This window comes from Lepisosteus platostomus, chromosome 26 (assembly GCF_059453375.1).
Source record: "Lepisosteus platostomus isolate fLepPlt1 chromosome 26, fLepPlt1.hap1, whole genome shotgun sequence".
In the NCBI taxonomy this organism is placed as follows: domain Eukaryota; kingdom Metazoa; phylum Chordata; class Actinopteri; order Semionotiformes; family Lepisosteidae; genus Lepisosteus; species Lepisosteus platostomus.
Window position 1 is genome coordinate 15,693,799 of NC_142636.1, and position 17,022 is coordinate 15,710,820.

General features: G+C 49.7%; 1 protein-coding gene across 2 annotated transcripts; it reads right to left on the reverse strand.

The window, feature by feature from the left end:
* Positions 1-919: 919 nt before the first annotated feature.
* ncam3 (neural cell adhesion molecule 3) lies at positions 920-15,596 on the reverse strand. Of its 2 annotated transcripts, XM_088620839.1 has the most exons (16): positions 15,445-15,596; positions 12,402-12,479; positions 11,758-11,967; positions 10,564-10,707; positions 9,935-10,078; positions 9,371-9,488; positions 8,905-9,059; positions 8,190-8,320; positions 7,560-7,704; positions 7,260-7,427; positions 6,980-7,099; positions 6,090-6,214; positions 5,536-5,710; positions 4,991-5,204; positions 4,275-4,388; positions 920-3,338 (listed from the first exon to the last, which is right to left on the reverse strand). In XM_088620839.1, exons 1-16 carry the CDS (start codon positions 15,506-15,508, stop codon positions 3,284-3,286), a joined length of 2,160 nt encoding a protein of 719 aa, XP_088476965.1. In that variant the 5' UTR covers positions 15,509-15,596; the 3' UTR covers positions 920-3,283. The 2 variants fall into 2 exon arrangements, with proteins under 2 accessions (XP_088476965.1, XP_088476966.1); XM_088620840.1 differs by lacking the exon at positions 4,275-4,388.
* Between the last annotated feature and the right edge of the window lie 1,426 nt (positions 15,597-17,022).

The following is a 17,022-nucleotide window of genomic DNA, read 5'->3' on the forward strand; positions in this document are numbered from 1 at the left end:
GCTGAACGTGCTCTTCATTTCTGCAAGCCTGTCATAGAGGGGATGGGAGATGTTGTCCATGATGGCCTCTAGTTTGGACACCATTCTCTTCTCAGCCACTACCTCCAAGGGGTCCAGGTCAGACCCAATGACAGAGCTTGCTCTCCTGATGAGCTTGTTCAGCCTGTTGGAATCCACTGCTCTAATCCCAGAGCCCCAGCATACCACTGCGTAGAAAATGGCGCTTGCTACCACCAACTGATAGAACATATGTAGCATCTTACTACATACATTGAAGGACCTGAGCCTCCTCAAGAAGTGAGCAGTACTGCAGATGGTGACGTCGATCAGTGATTTTTTTCTTGTCTTTTTAAGAGTGTTTCACAATCGTTTACACATTGTTTGAGACTACACTCCCTATACTCAAACCTATAAACACAAATGGCAAAACCTTTGCCCAACTGGGCAAACCGCAGAAATGTCAAACAAAATTAAACATTCTTCTCTTCAAAAACATGGTATCTTCCATCTGAACAAAATGTTGTGTTCAAAAGACACAGATAACCCATTTAACAAATAGACCCTACAGAGTAGCTGCTTAACATTCTCAGCATTTCTTGCAACCACTGGTGCGAATCACGATTAGGTCTCTTGCCACTGTTCCAGTTACGCCAGGTTTGTGATTGGAAATTGAACAATTGTACCCCTCAGGGTTTTCACTGGAGGAGTGGGGGCTGTTAATTGATGAACGGAGCTCAGGCATTAACACCCGAAAGCAGGTGATTTTACTGATGACAATTCTGTGAGTGTGAGTGAAGCTCTGCTCATTCCTGCTGAAACTGTGTTCCTTCAGGTAGGGAGGAAATCTATCAGCTGCTCTGGCCTCGAGCAGGAAAGCCTGGACCTGCGGTCTGGAACTGAGCAAACTGAGACAATGCTGTTTGTTTCAATTTTGAGATATTTTATTTTACAAAACAATGCATGTAATAACAGTGTATATACACACAATGTACAGTGCATGATACAAAATAGGCAAAGTCCAAAAACAGTCTTATTTGTACAAAATACAAGGAGAGATCGTTTGGTTACAAGTACAGTGAACAGGAGGTGATGAAATGTCACTGCGGTTGAAATGCTGATAAAGAAACGGCCTGATCCCTCACAAACATAGTACAATACAATACGAGAGCCGCAAATGTCAGACTGTTCTACTGAAAATGTATAGGGGTGATTGAATCATTCATTCAGACTTCAAGCATGGAGAAGGTCTGACACACTTTCCAAAATCCTCTGGATCAAAGAACTGATTTCTGTGCTGAGGAGGAAGAGACTGAAACGCTCAAAGACCAAAGAGCTGTTGAGTGTTTAATGAATAACAAATTTCAGAAATGCCTGCACAGGGAGGTGGGGGACACATCTGAGCGTCACACAGGTTTTGCTGATGGGACTCGGATGCCTGTGTCACGCAGATATCAGTCCCACCCCAGTTCCTTCTCATCGGCCAGCGGGGACTTCACCTGGACTGCTAAGAGTGCAGTGTGGGTCAGCTGGGGTGTTGGAAGGGTTAATAGTTGTGTTAATGGAGGGTTTTAATGAGTTCAGAGTGACACATGTTCACAGGGGAATAGAAGAGCACTCTGCTGCAGCACAACCACTCAGACCTGGTGTCTCCTGACTGCCCTGATACACAGACATAACAGACACTTCTGCGGAATCGCAGGAAACGTCAGAAATAAAACAGGAAGTCTACGGCAAGCGGTGAACTACCAGCATGAATGGTAATTCCTTGCGTTTTTAGCAAAATATATGCTACGTTTATAAACATATACATCAATAAATATAGTACACATAAAAGTTTCCATAGCTTATAAAAGGAGCTGCGCTTACACAATTTTCACCCAATAAATAGAGGCAGTAAGACGAAGTGCTTGCGTGAGTCCCGAGGGTCAGCTGTGAGTACAGACTAAGGGCTCCTGCCTGGACAGCCTTCATTAAACAAAGGGAATGTTATCTACAGGCTGTGTTGACACGGCTGCTGTTTCCTCTGAGAGATGAGAGAGTTAAGGCTGACATCACCCTGGAGTGACGAGGGTGGGTGACCCCGGAGCTGAGCCATTGCCAGAATTGTCCAAGGGGTCTCAGGGCCCCCCACTGATTTTCATATTCTGAGACAGGGGTTTGTATTAATATGGCTCCTGGGGCATCCAATTAAAGATGCTGAGAGAGAAAGAGACAGAGGGATTGTCTGTACAAGGGATGTGGCAGTGCCTGGATAGTGCTGGTTTGTTCAAATAAAATTTCTACATGGAGAAAGTAAACCTAGTCTGCATACTGTTTAGGACTGATAAGGCCAGAGCATTTCAACATCTACCCTCCCATTTTGCTCATCTGTGGTCATTGGTTGCTTTCAGGCTCCTTCTTGTTTTAAATGGGATACAACAAACAGAAACTGCCTCAAAAAAGACTTCTCAAAGCTCAGCACCAGGGAGAGGCCCAGGGAAGGAATTCAGTGTCGCACTCATTGGCCATACCTGTGGTGTGACACTGAATCTCTTCCCCTACGCACCTTCCTCTCAGAGGTGCCTTCAGGACTAGTTGACCCTGGGGTGACCAGTGTGCTTGGTAAAAGGCTAACAGGGGTCTCTCACCCTAGCAGGCCAATTGGGAAAGGAAATGGTAGAAGAATGCAGCTGACATCAGTCACACTTTAATTTAAAATTTCTATTTCTTCACTGGAGAACTCTCCCATCCGGATCAAATTTCTCCCACACCATTCTGAGGAAACGGAAAGCAAAATTGAACTAAACAATACATTTGTTTCCAGGCTAGTAGCCCTACTTTATCCCCAAAGGTACTCCCATTGGAACAAGGAGAAATCTGGGAACGTCAAGAGCCGTGCAAGAAAACTGGACTTGAGCAATGCTGCACAATACTGCTGTCCATCAAAGGACTATCAGCACTATTTTTAAAAACATGTCAGGATTAAAGTGATTCCTGTATCAGTTTATTTGTTATGGTGTTACAAGCCCAACATAGCCCAGCTGCTTAGATCCTGGAGTCTTGGGAACGACCTTGACCTTACACAGATAACTGAGAAATTGCCTATAGGCTTCTGCAGAAATGTCCCAGTTCTCTCCAGAACATTATAGCCGTCAAGAGATAACTGGGACATTCGTGTAGAGATGTTTAGGCTACCACTGTTAGGTGGTGTGTCTGCCCGTTGTAGTCTATAACTGTGGGACACTGTGAGACTACAAATCCCAGCTGCCCTTGAAGTGCGTCACTTCCTGGCGAGGCAGCAGCATCAAGCCTCAGTGAAGGTGGCAGCGTTTGACTGCTCTTTCTTCTGCGGCAAATTCCTAGCAAAGGAAGGAGAAACAAGCTGTTTTAGGATGTTGTGCTCATCAGGGGACACGACACGATACATGGTGACATTACTAATGGCAGGTTCATGCGTTTGTATCATCCTCTGCACCCAACTTCTTTAAAACAAGCAAACTGAAAGCCCAATTCTGATGGCAGGCAACTTTCTGCCTCAATAAAGGTGAGCGGCAACACTTGAATGATCTATTGCCATGTGGGTATTGAAAAATGGCCGCCGAGCTCAAACTCCAGCTGTGCAAACACAGCAGTGCGCTCCTCTGGGACAGAACCACGCCGCCCTGTTTCCTGATGTTCCCCTCATGTCAGTCCTTGCTTGTCCCGACCCCAGCAGCAGGGGCTGCTGCAGGGGCGCCTCCTATAGGCTGATTGTTAACCAGGACGGATGTTGAGGGATGTGTTGCACAGGCATTGAAGCAGCAATGGGCTTCAGATGACTACGCCACACTAATTCTCCTCCCCCGGTCACACCCCAGAAGATGGATGTGTGAGACTGTCTGCAGTTTTAGGCCTTGCAAGCTGTTAGCCCATACGTATGGGAGACACAAAGCAGCTTAAAGATCATCCCTTTGCTAACATTTTTCTCCACTCTGCCCCAGTGAGTGTCGTTCTGTAAATTTTCAGAACCTATTTTTGCAGGATCAGTTATTTGTGGTGGAAAATGGTCCAAACCAGCAGCAACAATGGAGGATGAAGGGGCATGCAAGGAAGGACAGCGGGGAACAGCAGACGGCCCAGATCACGCCCTTCAAACGTTGCTCATTTCTCACACGGCTGGATGTTTGAGGAAAGCGGTGCTGCCTCGGGGTTGTGATCCCTTAACCGGGCTCCGGCGTCACCCCACGGCCATTTTTCATGGAGCGCAGTGTCCTGCGTCCACCCTCTTCCCCCCTAATGGGGGGGGGGTCACCTACTCGAACTTGGTGAGGGGCGCTTTGTCGCAGGTGACCTCGGCCTGCGCCCCACTCTGCGGTTTCGGGACGCTGCACCGCCGGGTGCTGACCCCTTTGAGCTTCACCTCGCTGCGGCTGAAGAGAAGGGACACAGACGCAGAGGCTCAGAGCAGGCGGTTCACACAGGACAGCCCCAGGTGATGGCCAGGCCGAGGGTGGGCTCCCCAGGGCAGGCAAGCCAGGGGCAGTGATAGATCTGGGTTTGTGCACGTTGGAGGACCAGACTGACAGAGGAGCTGGACAGCTGATGCTTGGACAGTGAAAATAAAGAGTGCGTGTAATGGCACAGACAGGCAGAGAACTGCTGGTGCTCACAGAGAGACAGAGTGTTCCACAGCACTGATCGCAGCAAAGCAGAGACACACAGAGAGGAGACTGGCTGTTAGGGACAGAGTGTCCCACAGCACTGATCACAGCACAGCAGAGACACACAGAGAGGAGACTGGCTGTTAGGGACAGAGTGTCCCACAGCACTGATCGCACCACAGCAGAGACACACAGAGAGGAGACTGGCTGTTAGGGACAGAGTGTCCCACAGCACTGATCACAGCACAGCAGAGACACACAGAGAGGAGACTGGCTGTTAGGGACAGTGTCCCACAGCACTGATCACAGTACAGCAGAGACACACAGAGGGGAGACTGGCTGTGTCCCACACGCTGTCTAACTGGACTTACACAGTGGAGATCTCGGCCTCCTCCGGGTCCAGGCCCTTGGTGCCTCTGGGCCTGCGCCCCAGCAGGTTGACAGCGATGCACATCAGCATGCCGCAGCGGTTGGTGTAGAAGCAGGTGGCATCTGCAGCAATCAGCACCACCAGGAAGATCACCATGACGATACCCACAATGCCCCCCGTCCCCACGCCCGACTTCTGAGGGGAAGACCTGGCGTCTGCGGAGGGAGGGAAAGAAAGGTATGAGGAGGGAGGGAGGAATGAGCCAGGGAGACAGAGAGAAGGAATGGGACAGGGAGGGAGGTAGAGGGAGAAGCTGGCACAGGAGATCTTGGACCTGGCTGTTGTTAGCACCTTACAGCAGAGATGCCTGCGGTCGCTCCAGTCTGCTCCCCTGCAGGACTTCCTGCCACCAGCTCTTGAACTGCTCTGCTGACTCCGCCCTCAGTCCAACAGTTAAGGAGCCAGTTGCCACAGACCTCTGTAGCAGGGCGGATTGGAGGGGCCGCCCCCTCCGAGAGAGGCTGGGCACGGCGGGGAGCCACGCACCTTTGGTGGAGATGGGCTGGGGGATGAGGAAGGAGATGTTGGCCGGAGCAGAGTTGCCGTTGGAGTTGACAGCAAGGATCTCCACCCCGTATTCCGTGTTATAATCCAAGTCCTTCAGGATCACTTCCTTGGAGTCCGCCGGGAGCTCCATTTCCTTTTCCAGCTGGCTGTCCTCCTGCAGGGACGTGGGCACAGAGACAGGTGCCGAGTGAGAACTGGGCCCCACGTCCCCCCAGTGTGCTGGGGCTGATAGTCACTAACCCACCTGGCCCTGGTGTGAGTGGAGTGTGTGTGTGTTTGTGTGCTCTGTGATGGACTGGTGTCCCGTTCAGGATGTACCCTTCCTTGCACCTGTTGCTTGCTGCAGGTTCCAGCTCCCCCATCACCCTGCAGTTAGAAAGTGGGTACGGACTGCAGGCTCTCAAAACCAGAACTTGTTCCTGGTGCCAATTTATCACAGAAAAAGCATTAGGAGGTCTTTCCATTGATATAGCCCATCATCAGAGAAGACCACGCAAAGGCAGGTGAAGGGGTTAGGGGCTGGTCTCACTCACCGATCTGTAGCGGACAATGTATTTAATAATGGGCTTGCCCCCATCGTCCAGCTGCTTGAAGGGAATCCTGTAGGTGTTGCCCTCAGACGTTCCCTCTTTAGACATCACAGGCTTGTCAGGCTCCCCTGAAAAGAGACAGAGAAGATACACACTCAAGAGCACTGGACACTGCAGAGCAGCAGCCCCACTGTGAGTCTGAGAGAGGTGGACACACACTGGACACTGCAGAACAGTAAAAGACAGAGAAACTACCAGGAAAGGATAAAATCGTGTTCTAATAATTTGCTGTGCTTATGAACCAGAGAAGAAACTCCACTACCCTGGCACGTGAAACGTTGGAAGCATGAGAATGGTAACAATAGAGGAAGGTGGCCGGTGTGGTAGTTGCTAGGTTACCTTCTGCGAGGGCGGGAGCCGATGGGAATGACATCGTGGAGTGAGATGACGTCACCAGGAAGGAGATGATGTCATATGGGAGGTCGGGTGATTGCGAGTGAGTGATTGGGTGAAGGAGAGATGGGCAGAGCCAATGAAGGGAGATGGAATTGAGCCAGCAGATAAAAACAACAGAAACAACAGTCACAGTCAGAAGCTGGAACACGCAGGATATATTCAGATCTTTGGGATATAAATCACCAGAACTCTCAGTCACAGCTGGTCTAATTATTTAATTAACTGAATAATTCTTAAGACTTCTAACCAGCCTTGAAGTTTTATAGGAAATTGTAGTTTGGCTGTAGTGATTGTAAAAGACCTCCGAGCCTCCTCTCCTGTTAAGAGTTGAATTAGGTGAATTGTTGAATTGACGGCTCAGGTCAGAAGGCACCAGTCACAGTCCTGCTCTACTTGTGTGGTGTGGATGGGCGGCCCGGCGGCTGTGCGGTACTCACTGATGCCCATGGTGCGGACCGTCTGCTCCTGGGACACGTTGCCCTCTCCCACCCCGTTGATGGCGGAGAGCCGCACGCTGTAGCTGGTGTACGGCTGGAGACCTGTGATCACCAGGGCATCTGCGCGGACAAACGCAGGCTCAGACCTTGCAGCACCACCAGGGGGCTCTGCCATTTCCTGCCATTATCTCTCTCCCTCTCCACACCCCCCAAACAGCACCTGTGTCTCTGACTTCTCTTCCCTGTTCCGTCTCACCCCGGCTCTGAGCAGAACACCTACCGCCGGCACCGACGAGCTCCTGCCTCCACTCGCTGGCTGCCACCTCCCTCCACTGCAGGCGCAGCTGGAGCAGCGGGGAGCCCCCGTCGGCCAGGGGCGCATCCAGGGAGAGCCGCACGGAGGTGGGGCTGGCGTGGGCGCGGACCTGCTGGGGTGCAGCCGGAGGCGCTGGGGGGCGGGGAGGGAGACGCAGGGATCAGCACCAGGAGACACACGTGGGACGGGGCTACCGCGCGTCAACACGGAAACCGAGGTGTGCCATGTGTTGTGATGCTCCTGTAATACGGCAACAGGACTTACTCTGCAGGCTGAGGTCCTGGGATGCTTCTCCGACCGTGTTGCTGGCTATGCAGGTGTACACGCCGCCATCGGAGGGCGCTATTTGCCTCAGAGTGAAGGTGGTGGACCTCGTGTCCTCTCTGATGTCCATCCGGTCACCGGGCCTCTGCACACAGCGACAGAGAGAGACGGCTGTCAGTCCCAGACACAGTGACAATCCGGGGAAGGGGTCCAACCCCAGTTTCTGCCCTCCTGTCTGAAGGCTCCTTTTCCCCTCCCTTCGCCTTCCTCTTTCCTGCAAGCCCTGCCCTGCATCTGCCCGTGTCTTAGCTGCTCTCGTGTTGCTGGCTTGCTGATCCCTAACGTTACTCTCACAAGTCTCCACGGACCTATTGCCTCTTCGAGTCAGGGGTACCTGCTGTGTGGAGTTTGCATGTTTTTATGGGTGCTCCCAGTCTCCTCAGACACTCTGACTGATGTGCATAGCGCCTCTACAATGTGTAGGAGTGTGTCCTGCAGTGGGCTGGTGTCCCGTCCAGTGTGCAGTCCTGCACTGAGCCCTGTGCTTCTGGGATAGACTCCTGCCTGCCGCAGCCCCAAGCAGGCATTGGTGCCCGTCCGTATTTGCTGCTGCCAGATAGTGCCACTCACCAAAATCTGGCCGTCGCTCTTCCTGACCCAGTGGATTGTAGGGGTGGGGTCACCAGTGGCCTGGCAGGTGACGGACACTGTCTCGCCGGGCTGAGCCTCTCTTGTGCCCAGCTGCTGGACGTCGGGCCTCACTGGAGCAGCCCGGAGAGGGACACAGTAAGGATTCGCAGAGAAACACACACCTCCTAGATTAAATCTATGCAACTTTGCTCAAAGATGTGAAACACATCCTGTAATACCAATATCCAGAGTCTGGTGTTTGATTTCGCAGAAACCCGGACATCTAAAATAGAACCTCTTTTACAGATATGAAAGATCACCAAATAGGTATGTGAAATCAGGAAGGCCAGTGTGGATTAAGAGAGGTTAGTATTTTTTTATATAGCCTGCTTCCTTCTTGTTTCAAGTTTCTGCTCTGTCATGCCCTCCTGTTTGTGTTCAGAGCCAGTCTGTTTCTGTAAGGTTTCTGCCAAGATTATTTATTGACTGTTCAGAAAATCATTACACCCAAAGGTGCTTCTGTGGGAAGAAACTTGTGGGGACGTTAATCATTGTCACACCACCTGTGCATCACTGAATCACTTCCCCCTCTCTGACCTCACCACACAGGATGTTCCACCCTATAGAAATCTTTCCAGAAAGGATTTTGATGTTGCAGGAAAAAACAGCCGGGCTGAACCCGTTAGAAGGACAGAATAGCCAGGTCAGGCAGTACCTGAGACTCCCAGAACGATTCTGCTGGAGTAAGTGCCGAAGGCGTTGGTGGCCGTGCAGTTGTACACCCCCTCGTCGTTCTTGCTGACCGAGTGGATGATGAGCTCGCTGTGGTCCGAGTTAAACTGGTACCTGCTCTGGTCAGACCTCTCTGGACTGCAAGTGGTCAGAGTCAGGGAGAGGGAGAAGGCAGGGTAGTAAACACACACTGGCTACTGCAGCACCAAAACACTCAAACACAGTGCTGAGCCTGAGCAGAGGAGCTCGTGAAGCCGGCAGACATGATGGCTTTGGGTACGAGTGACAACAGACAGCGTGCTGTGCCTGAACTGAAGCCATGTTGAACAAAAGAACAACAGAACAACCACCTGGTCAGAGGTAACAGCCAGTAACCAGCCAGTAACACCTCACCACTTCTCTGGAGAGAAAGAAGCAGGAAGAAAGAGGAGAGGTCAGCTCAGACACACCTGGCCCAGCTGATGCTCGGAGGAGGGTGTCCACTGACCGGACAGGTCAGAGACACATTGGAGGCAGGACCAGCCACCACACTCTTCTCCTGCTCATGGGTCCTCATGTGGGGTGGAGCTGGAGGGGAGGAAGGGGACAGTCAGAGACACGTCCACTCACACACAGACCGGTCTCGGCCTTATCTCTGGCGTTCAGTGATCTGGTGTCTGAGCTGATCTCCAGTCCTTTACTCACTGTGATCCACTGTTTCCTATTCTCTTTATCCAGTACAGGGTCAAGGGGAGCTGGAGTCTATCCCAGCAAGCAACAGGCACAAGGCAGGGTCACTCTGGACTGGAAGACAGTCCATCACAGGACACACACACACACACAGACACACACACACACCAGGGCCAGTTTCCCCAGAAGTCAGTTAACCTGTGAGAGGACACCGGAGCTCATTCACTGGCAGTGTAATCAGAAACAGAACGCAAGTCCCCCTCTCCCCCTGATCCTGACTGTCCTGGCACAGTTACCCCCCCCCTTCCAGGCCGGCCAATGCTGGTCTCCTGATGACCACTCACCGTTGACCACTACGGAGACCGAGAGCTTGGCCACCTCGTTGCGCTCCTTGGCCTTGATCCAGGCTTCACACACATATGTGCCGTGATCCACACGGCTGATGTTCTGGATCTGGAGGCTGTTGCCGGGCAGGATGGAGATCCGGCCTGGAACAATAAGAGAGATGAGAAGTTCTTGTACCACTGGGCACGAGCGACACCGCAGTCACACGGCCACCCACCTGCGCTTTCCAAGGGCGCCGGGGTGCGGTCAGTCAGTCTAAAGAAGCTTTTCGAACAACTTCCTTACAGATTTTAACAGGAAACCCATCACAAACAAAGCCAAAGCATCATAAAGTGCTACATTTCTTAGTGTTGCGAGCCATTTTATATATTTTTTGGATACGAATTCTGCCAAGTCCTCCTCATCTAACAGTTCTTTATTTCATAAGTTGTACTTTTAATTTGCTGTCAGTTGAACCACACTCACGAAATTTTAAAAGTCATAAACACAATTAAACCGTTTTTAACATTTTCTACAAGTTATTATGACGCAGACATAACAGCTGGATGGGGAGTAACGTGTAATTACTTCCCCGTCCTCCTTCCTGTTCCAGTTCAAAGGTTAATTTGAGTGCCATCAGGCGGCTCACCGGAAGTACTGTCAATCACGCTCCTGTCTTTGAACTTCCAGGTGACAGTGGGCATGGGGATGCCCGTGACCTCACAGGGCACGGTGGCATCTTCGCCAGCGAGGAACTCGTAGTAGGAAGTGGTGGTCAGGATCTTCGGCTTCACTAATGGTGGGAACAGAGGAGGAAACGACGAGTAAATAAAGGAAAAAAGAGTCAGAGAAAAGGAGAATTTTCACAACATGGAGGCTCCTTGTGGACAACACAGTGGTGCAGAGGTTCACCCCCTTATCTTGGAATTACGAGATAGCAATGCTTACGTCAGTGTGTGTACAACCTGTTACACATCGAGAAGCCACCATAAACTTGGCTGGCACTTTCGGATTAATGGCCGTGTTAATGTCCAGTGCTGCAGAAATCGTACAGATTTCGACTGGGGTTTTGCCATTTTTAGCAAATATGAACAGAATCATTATGAGCTTAAGGACCACTTTTGTGGGATTTAGAGATCAAAGCAATGATGGTTCTGTTATGAATAGTTATACATACAACCAGTCCCACTGCTTAACTGTAAGCCTGCACGGAGTGATATAGGTATTATATGACAATTCTGCTATCGCGTACATGAGAATTACTATGAGAATTACTATCGCATAATCACAAGATAATTTTCTCATCAGTGTGAGATAAGGACGAGGATGTTTTTTTTCCTGGGTGGCAGCAATGTTATTCTGTAGTTGTCCAATCAGTTGTGAAGAATCTAGACTAAATGCTTTAAAAAAATTATCTCCTAAAGGTCAAGATGCATATTCTTTGCCTGAAACACATAGCAACTGCTGTCCGTTTAGATTTCACATAACACCTATGCAGGACTTGTAACAACATGTTTTGTGAATGCTGAGTTCTGGCAAAGTGCCACATAAGGAGGTCTTTCCTGTTAGACCAGCATAAGAATGGAAAGGACTGAGTCGACAGTTAGCAAGTCATATGATGTATGTGCTAATACTTTGTTTGTTACACTGTATAAAAAGACTAACTTTATAACCGTTCAGAAAGACTAGCTTTTACAAGCTGATCTCCCATATGCATACGAATAAACAGCCCTTCTTTCACCAACACCCAGACTCTGACATTTTAATGTTTCTACAGTTGGTACAAAATGTAAGAATCCCATCCTGGTTAGATACTAGACCAAGCAGGTAGGGCTTCACTCACTGATGATGGTGATAGTCTGTTTGGCCGTTTTCAAAATCCCATCCTCAAATTCACAGGAGCAGATGTAGGTCCCTCCATCTTCTCTCCTAGCGTTTTTTATGGTCAGCTTGGATGATACTTCATCAATCTTGGTTATGACAAAATTATCTTGGCCATCCTCGATTTCTTCTTCATCCTTGTGCCAGGTGATGGTACCTTCTCCTCCCCTGGCTGAAATCAGAAATCAGGAAATACTAACGATGGGAGTCCTGTCAGCACCTCTGGCTGGTTTAGTAGTTAGTGGAGCTCTTTAATCTCAAAATCTCATCCAGCTGGTTCTTAAAAGAAATCAGGATATCAGACTGAAGAACATGACTGGGGCAGATTGTTCCACACTCCCACCAGCCTTTGTGTAAAGACGTATCACCTGTTCTCAGCCTTACATGCTCTTCCACACAGTTTGCTCTTGTGCCCTACATGATGAGCTGGGATTAGGGCTGGAGACAAAGCAGAGGCAGAGAAGACGCCCGCCATCCCACCCGTTTCTGTGTCTGCTGCAGGGGGAGGGAGGGGCACAGGAGGTCTGCGAGGTGGGACAGAGGAGGAGGCCCAGGCTGTCCCAGGACACAGGGGGTGAGGACGGGAGTGGGCGGGTGGATCCTTACCTTTACAAACCATGAAATGTGAGTTTTCGAGCTCGACGTCTCCGGAGTTGGACACGATCTCCAAAGACTTGCCTAACCCTGCGCACAGAACAAAAAAAAAAGAGAAAAAACTTTTTTGAAGCTCACAAGACAAGCTGAAACAGCAGCTGCGACCCTCCAGAAATTGGTGCCGTGAGCCACTTGCACAGTTTCTATCACTGCATCTCCAGCGACCCTCAGAGCACACCTCACAATCCTGCGGAGGGCCCCCCCGGGGGAGCTGCGGGCCTGGAGACTCCTCGACCTGTAGTTTTTCAGGGCTGATTCGGAGTACTGCCCCCCGTGCAGCTCGGATCCGGACACATGGGACTAGCCCGGTGTCCGAGGAAGAGAGGAGTCTATAAATACCCAGGCGGACTCCCTGTGCGGGTTTGATATCTTCCTGTATGGAGAAGGGCTCTGGCGCGGTGTGTCTGAGCCGGGCTCTGTGCCAGCTCCTCCCGACACACTGAGCCCCGCAGCTGCTGCTGGTCTGCAGTCGTGCCCGCCGGCTCCAGCCCGCTCCTGCAGCCCGGAGAGCCCGGAGAGCCGGAGAGCCTGGCTGCTCGAGGCAGGAGAGAGCAGGAAAGGGCTGTGCAGAGGGGCTGCAGCTCCCCGCAGACCAGTACAGAAAGACTTGGACCACATGTGAGCTTTGATCAACTGTTCATGATCAACGTTAATTAGCTCCAGTGAAGCCAGGGTGCGCAGCTGTGGTGTTTGAGGCAGGTGAGATGTTTGGATTTTAATTTGAAATAATCGCAAAAAGGCTTAATCAGCTCACCTGCTTCAAGGGGCAGAAACTAATTGTGTGGAGTTCAATTACTAACCCTGGGCCCAGAGAGCCACAGTTCAGCCACATCTGTAGGTTAAATTTATTCACACTACTAAAACACCAGTTTCTAGAGCTGTGGATCAGCTCCACTGCATACAGTGAAACAGCTTAAATGCAAGACAGTCAACCCTCAGTCTAACAGACTGATGGGGAAGAGTATCTGTGATTGCTGAATGTGTGTCTTCAAAAATTACATTTTTCAGCCACAAAACATACTGTTATATGAGAATATTTACACTATATGAAGGTTTTCTGGATCTTTTGACATATTTTAACAATTGCAATTAACCCAGTCAATGGAAATTAGTCTTGTGACTTTTTATCATAAATATACAAACTGTTTATTACATGTGTTGTAAATATATGGTATAACATTTGCTAAAGCTTACAAAACAAGAATAACACCCATCGTAAACAGTTGGGCTGATCATCAGTAGCTCACAGGTTGTTGCCAATCTTCAGAAACAGGTGACCTACAGGACTGGGGCTCCTCAGGACCAGAGAAAACCATCCACCCACCATTTCTCCCAGTTCAGAGCTGTTTAGAGTTTTATTTAAACTTGTGTCTTTGGTCAGTCATGAGTGACAACAATCGTATTGCTCAGGTACAGTTTCCAACACCTACAGCGTGTAAAACTTTTCTTATTCTGACTAAACAGCTCTTAGTAGTCGATCAATTACTGATGAGCAGACTTGGGTTGGAATGATGTGGCGATTAATTTCTGTACCGGACACGCCCACCTGCTGAATGGCCGTGTGACTAGAAAGACGTCCCGCCGTCGCCTATAACAAATGCGGATTTCTTGCGATGGCAACATGCTACTGCTTGTTAAACACATCGGCTTGCTTGGCACCGTTTCTCGGGAGTAGGGGGTGATGCATCGGTTAGGAGAGCACTCAACGATTCAAATGTCTTACAGAGTTCAGTTTAACTCGCATAAAATACCGACAGTGCTGAAGTCGGATATCGTTTTGTGCCGCATTTATTTAACTCGTTTACACGGTACAAACCGATATCCGATTTCAGCAGTGCAGGTGATTCCGACTCGGAGAAACTGTCCCCAGGACGAGTCTGACTTCTTGCTGTGGCGAAGGTGCTCTCCAGCCCATACAGCCGGACTTGGTCTTTCATTCCTAATCGAGGCTACAGACCTACCGGATTCTCAGCCCCGCGCTCTGGTGCTGTGCTAAAATCAATAATATTAGTTTGATTAATTCAGCGCTTAGTTGGACTGATACATCGCTTGAGGGATCTTTGCAAGTTATTTTTCTGCTCAAAGGCGGGTGTTCGTAAATTACTTATTTTTATTGTTACGAACTTACAGTAAACAGCTTGGAGGCAAAGTCCGTTGTTTTTAGGAACTGAACGTATTAAGATCTTTTATCATCAAGCTGAATCACAGGAGTTCAGTTATTGAAAACAGCGCTCTGCTAGAATGAAAATGAACAGGTTTGAGAGTCCCAAGTACTCAGGATGGGAACTTATTTTGTTGGTTGTATACTCTTATTCTTTTGTGTGGAGACATTAACAATTACTTTCCATTGAATATGTATCATGACCCAACTCCTCAAAGCCTGCTTGACAGTTTCGTTCAGCTCTAGAGCTGCAGTGAAACCGCAGCAGACACAGAGCTGACTGTCCGGGTTCAAGGAATTCAAGGAGAGAAAATAACGGAGCTGCTCCCAGATTATCACAACGGGAGAGTCGCAGAAATAGCTACACGTTGGTAAAAAAAAAAAGAGAGAGAGAGACAAACGCCTTGAACGATTTTTAGTAATAAAACGTTTATAGTTTTTGACTTAACTGTTTGTGTTATTCCCCGTTCGAGAAAGAACAGAAATAAAGGTAAAAGGTGATTAAAAAAACACTTTTGTTGGAAAAATCAGGTTAACACAATGACAAACTCAGTTAAACCTGCGTATTTATAGCTAAACTTCAAACGACGAAATCCTCGCCAATCAAATATGTTATTTGTAATTAAATAGAATTGAAGAAAGGAGTGAAATCATTTCAATTTCTTGAACCTTTGTTTATTTATTAAGCATCACTGTTCCCCGAATCACTCCAGCAAACGCCCTCGAGTGAAATACCCGAAGCAATCGGAAAGAAAGCGCAACTTGTGCTTGTTCTCCACCCACACCTTCCCCCTGCAGACCCGCGAGAGAAAGCGACAGAAAGCGCAGTGTTACCTGCGGCGACCGCAGCCAGGGCCGCCCAGAGCGCAGCTCTTGTCAGCAGCGCCGCGATGCTCATCCTCTCCGCGCGCAGTGTCCAGGTGGCTCCGGGCACGTGCCGTGTCAGCGGGCTTGTGGCGGACTCGCGGCTGCGCGGACCTTATATAGCGCAGGGACACGCCGGAGACAGCCCGGCCGCGGAAGTGCCCTTTTCCTGAAAGGCTCCTAATCTTCGCGATCTTTGCACGTCCCCACTTCGCACGAGCAGAAGTGGGCTCCCTGCTTCCACCCTGTCGGGCGCCAGCACGTACCCCAAAACTCCCCGCACCGCAGCCGGATGAGAGGGGCTTTTTGTTCCTTGATGATTGGGGGGGCATTTATATCGCACTTCTTTCTTTCTGTAGTGTGCTGCGCGTATAGCGTGCTTTGCTGATAGCGAATCTTTCCTCGTAATTGAAGAGATGCTGTGAAGACTCCGCGTTTGCCAAAGTTAAAGCGGCCATAAATCCCACAGCGACTCGCTGGTTTTGGTTGAGCCTGACTGACGCGATTTGAGAAGCGTTTCCCCCCGAAATGTTTGATGAAAGATGCGTGTTTGTGACTTACATTTGACAATACGGCTTCACAGAAGCGCACACGAGATGTTCCAGCCCCTGCTAGAAGCGAGAAACTTACTTCTGCTTCTGAAAACCCTCACACTTCTAAAGGCTCATTTCAGCTACATTTCGATATCAGCCACTCAGATCGAATGAAACGATTCAATTTTAAGAAAGCGCATATTTGCGCGCTCCTACATGGCGAATCCCGCTACACGTTTATCTTTAGAGGACAGTGAAAAAAAGAAGACGATTTCCGAAGTAATGCGTTTTTAATCATCCGGCTAATTGTATCCGATGACCTACTTGAATATGCGTCCACTGCATCTAGGATCTTAAAAAAATCGGAATATTTGCGAGCCCAGATCACATGGAATCGCCCCGCAGTGCCTGTGCAGTTGAAAAACCCTTTGCTATTTAAAAGCTACTTAGCAAGATCGATAAAGCAGTCACGGAGTTAGTTGAATGGGAGCAGTTCAGAGGAGTGGACTGGAGTTGCCGCTAGATAAGCAGATACAAAGTGTGTTAAAAGCAAGTCGAAACGATTCCAGACGATCTCGTTACTGTTCGCAATTCGCACCGGAGGCTTTGTCGCTGTCTTCGTCAATGGATTTACCGTAATAAGACTCTGCCGGTTCTTTTATCAAGGCCGGAGGGCACCGCGGGAAAATACGGGGAAATGCGTTGCAAACTAAGAACGGGGAGCTCTGTTTTACACAAAGGGTGGTGGGAGTGGAGAACAAGCTGCCCAGCCGTGTGGTTGAAACCGATCCGATGGCTTCTGCCAGGAAACAGCTGTATGAGATCTTGGGATCACTAGACACTCACACTGAGGGCGAGACGCAGGCTTGCAGGCTTGATGCTATCTGATCTTTCGGCAGCCTGATTTCAAAGCTTTGCAGATGTTTTGATCGTCACCCCGAGCGGGCGGCGTCCCAGACTTCAACCGCCCGTGTGGCGGCGGTCACACCGCTGGAGACTACGCGGGAACACCCCG

What these genes read in the sequence shown, in the direction of transcription:
- ncam3 (XM_088620839.1), bottom strand. Translation starts at nt 15,508, where the DNA reads ATGAGCATCGCGGCGCTGCTGACAAGAGCTGCGCTCTGGGCGGCCCTG. An exon ending in CCTGGCTGCGGTCGCCGCAG is followed by an intron (nt 12,480 to 15,444) that starts GTAACACTGCGC and finishes TTCTGTGCGCAG; the next exon opens with GGTTAGGCAAGTCTTTGGAG. An exon ending in GGTCTCCGTAGTGGTCAACG is followed by an intron (nt 9,489 to 9,934) that starts GTGAGTGGTCAT and finishes CCTCCCCTCCAG; the next exon opens with CTCCACCCCACATGAGGACC.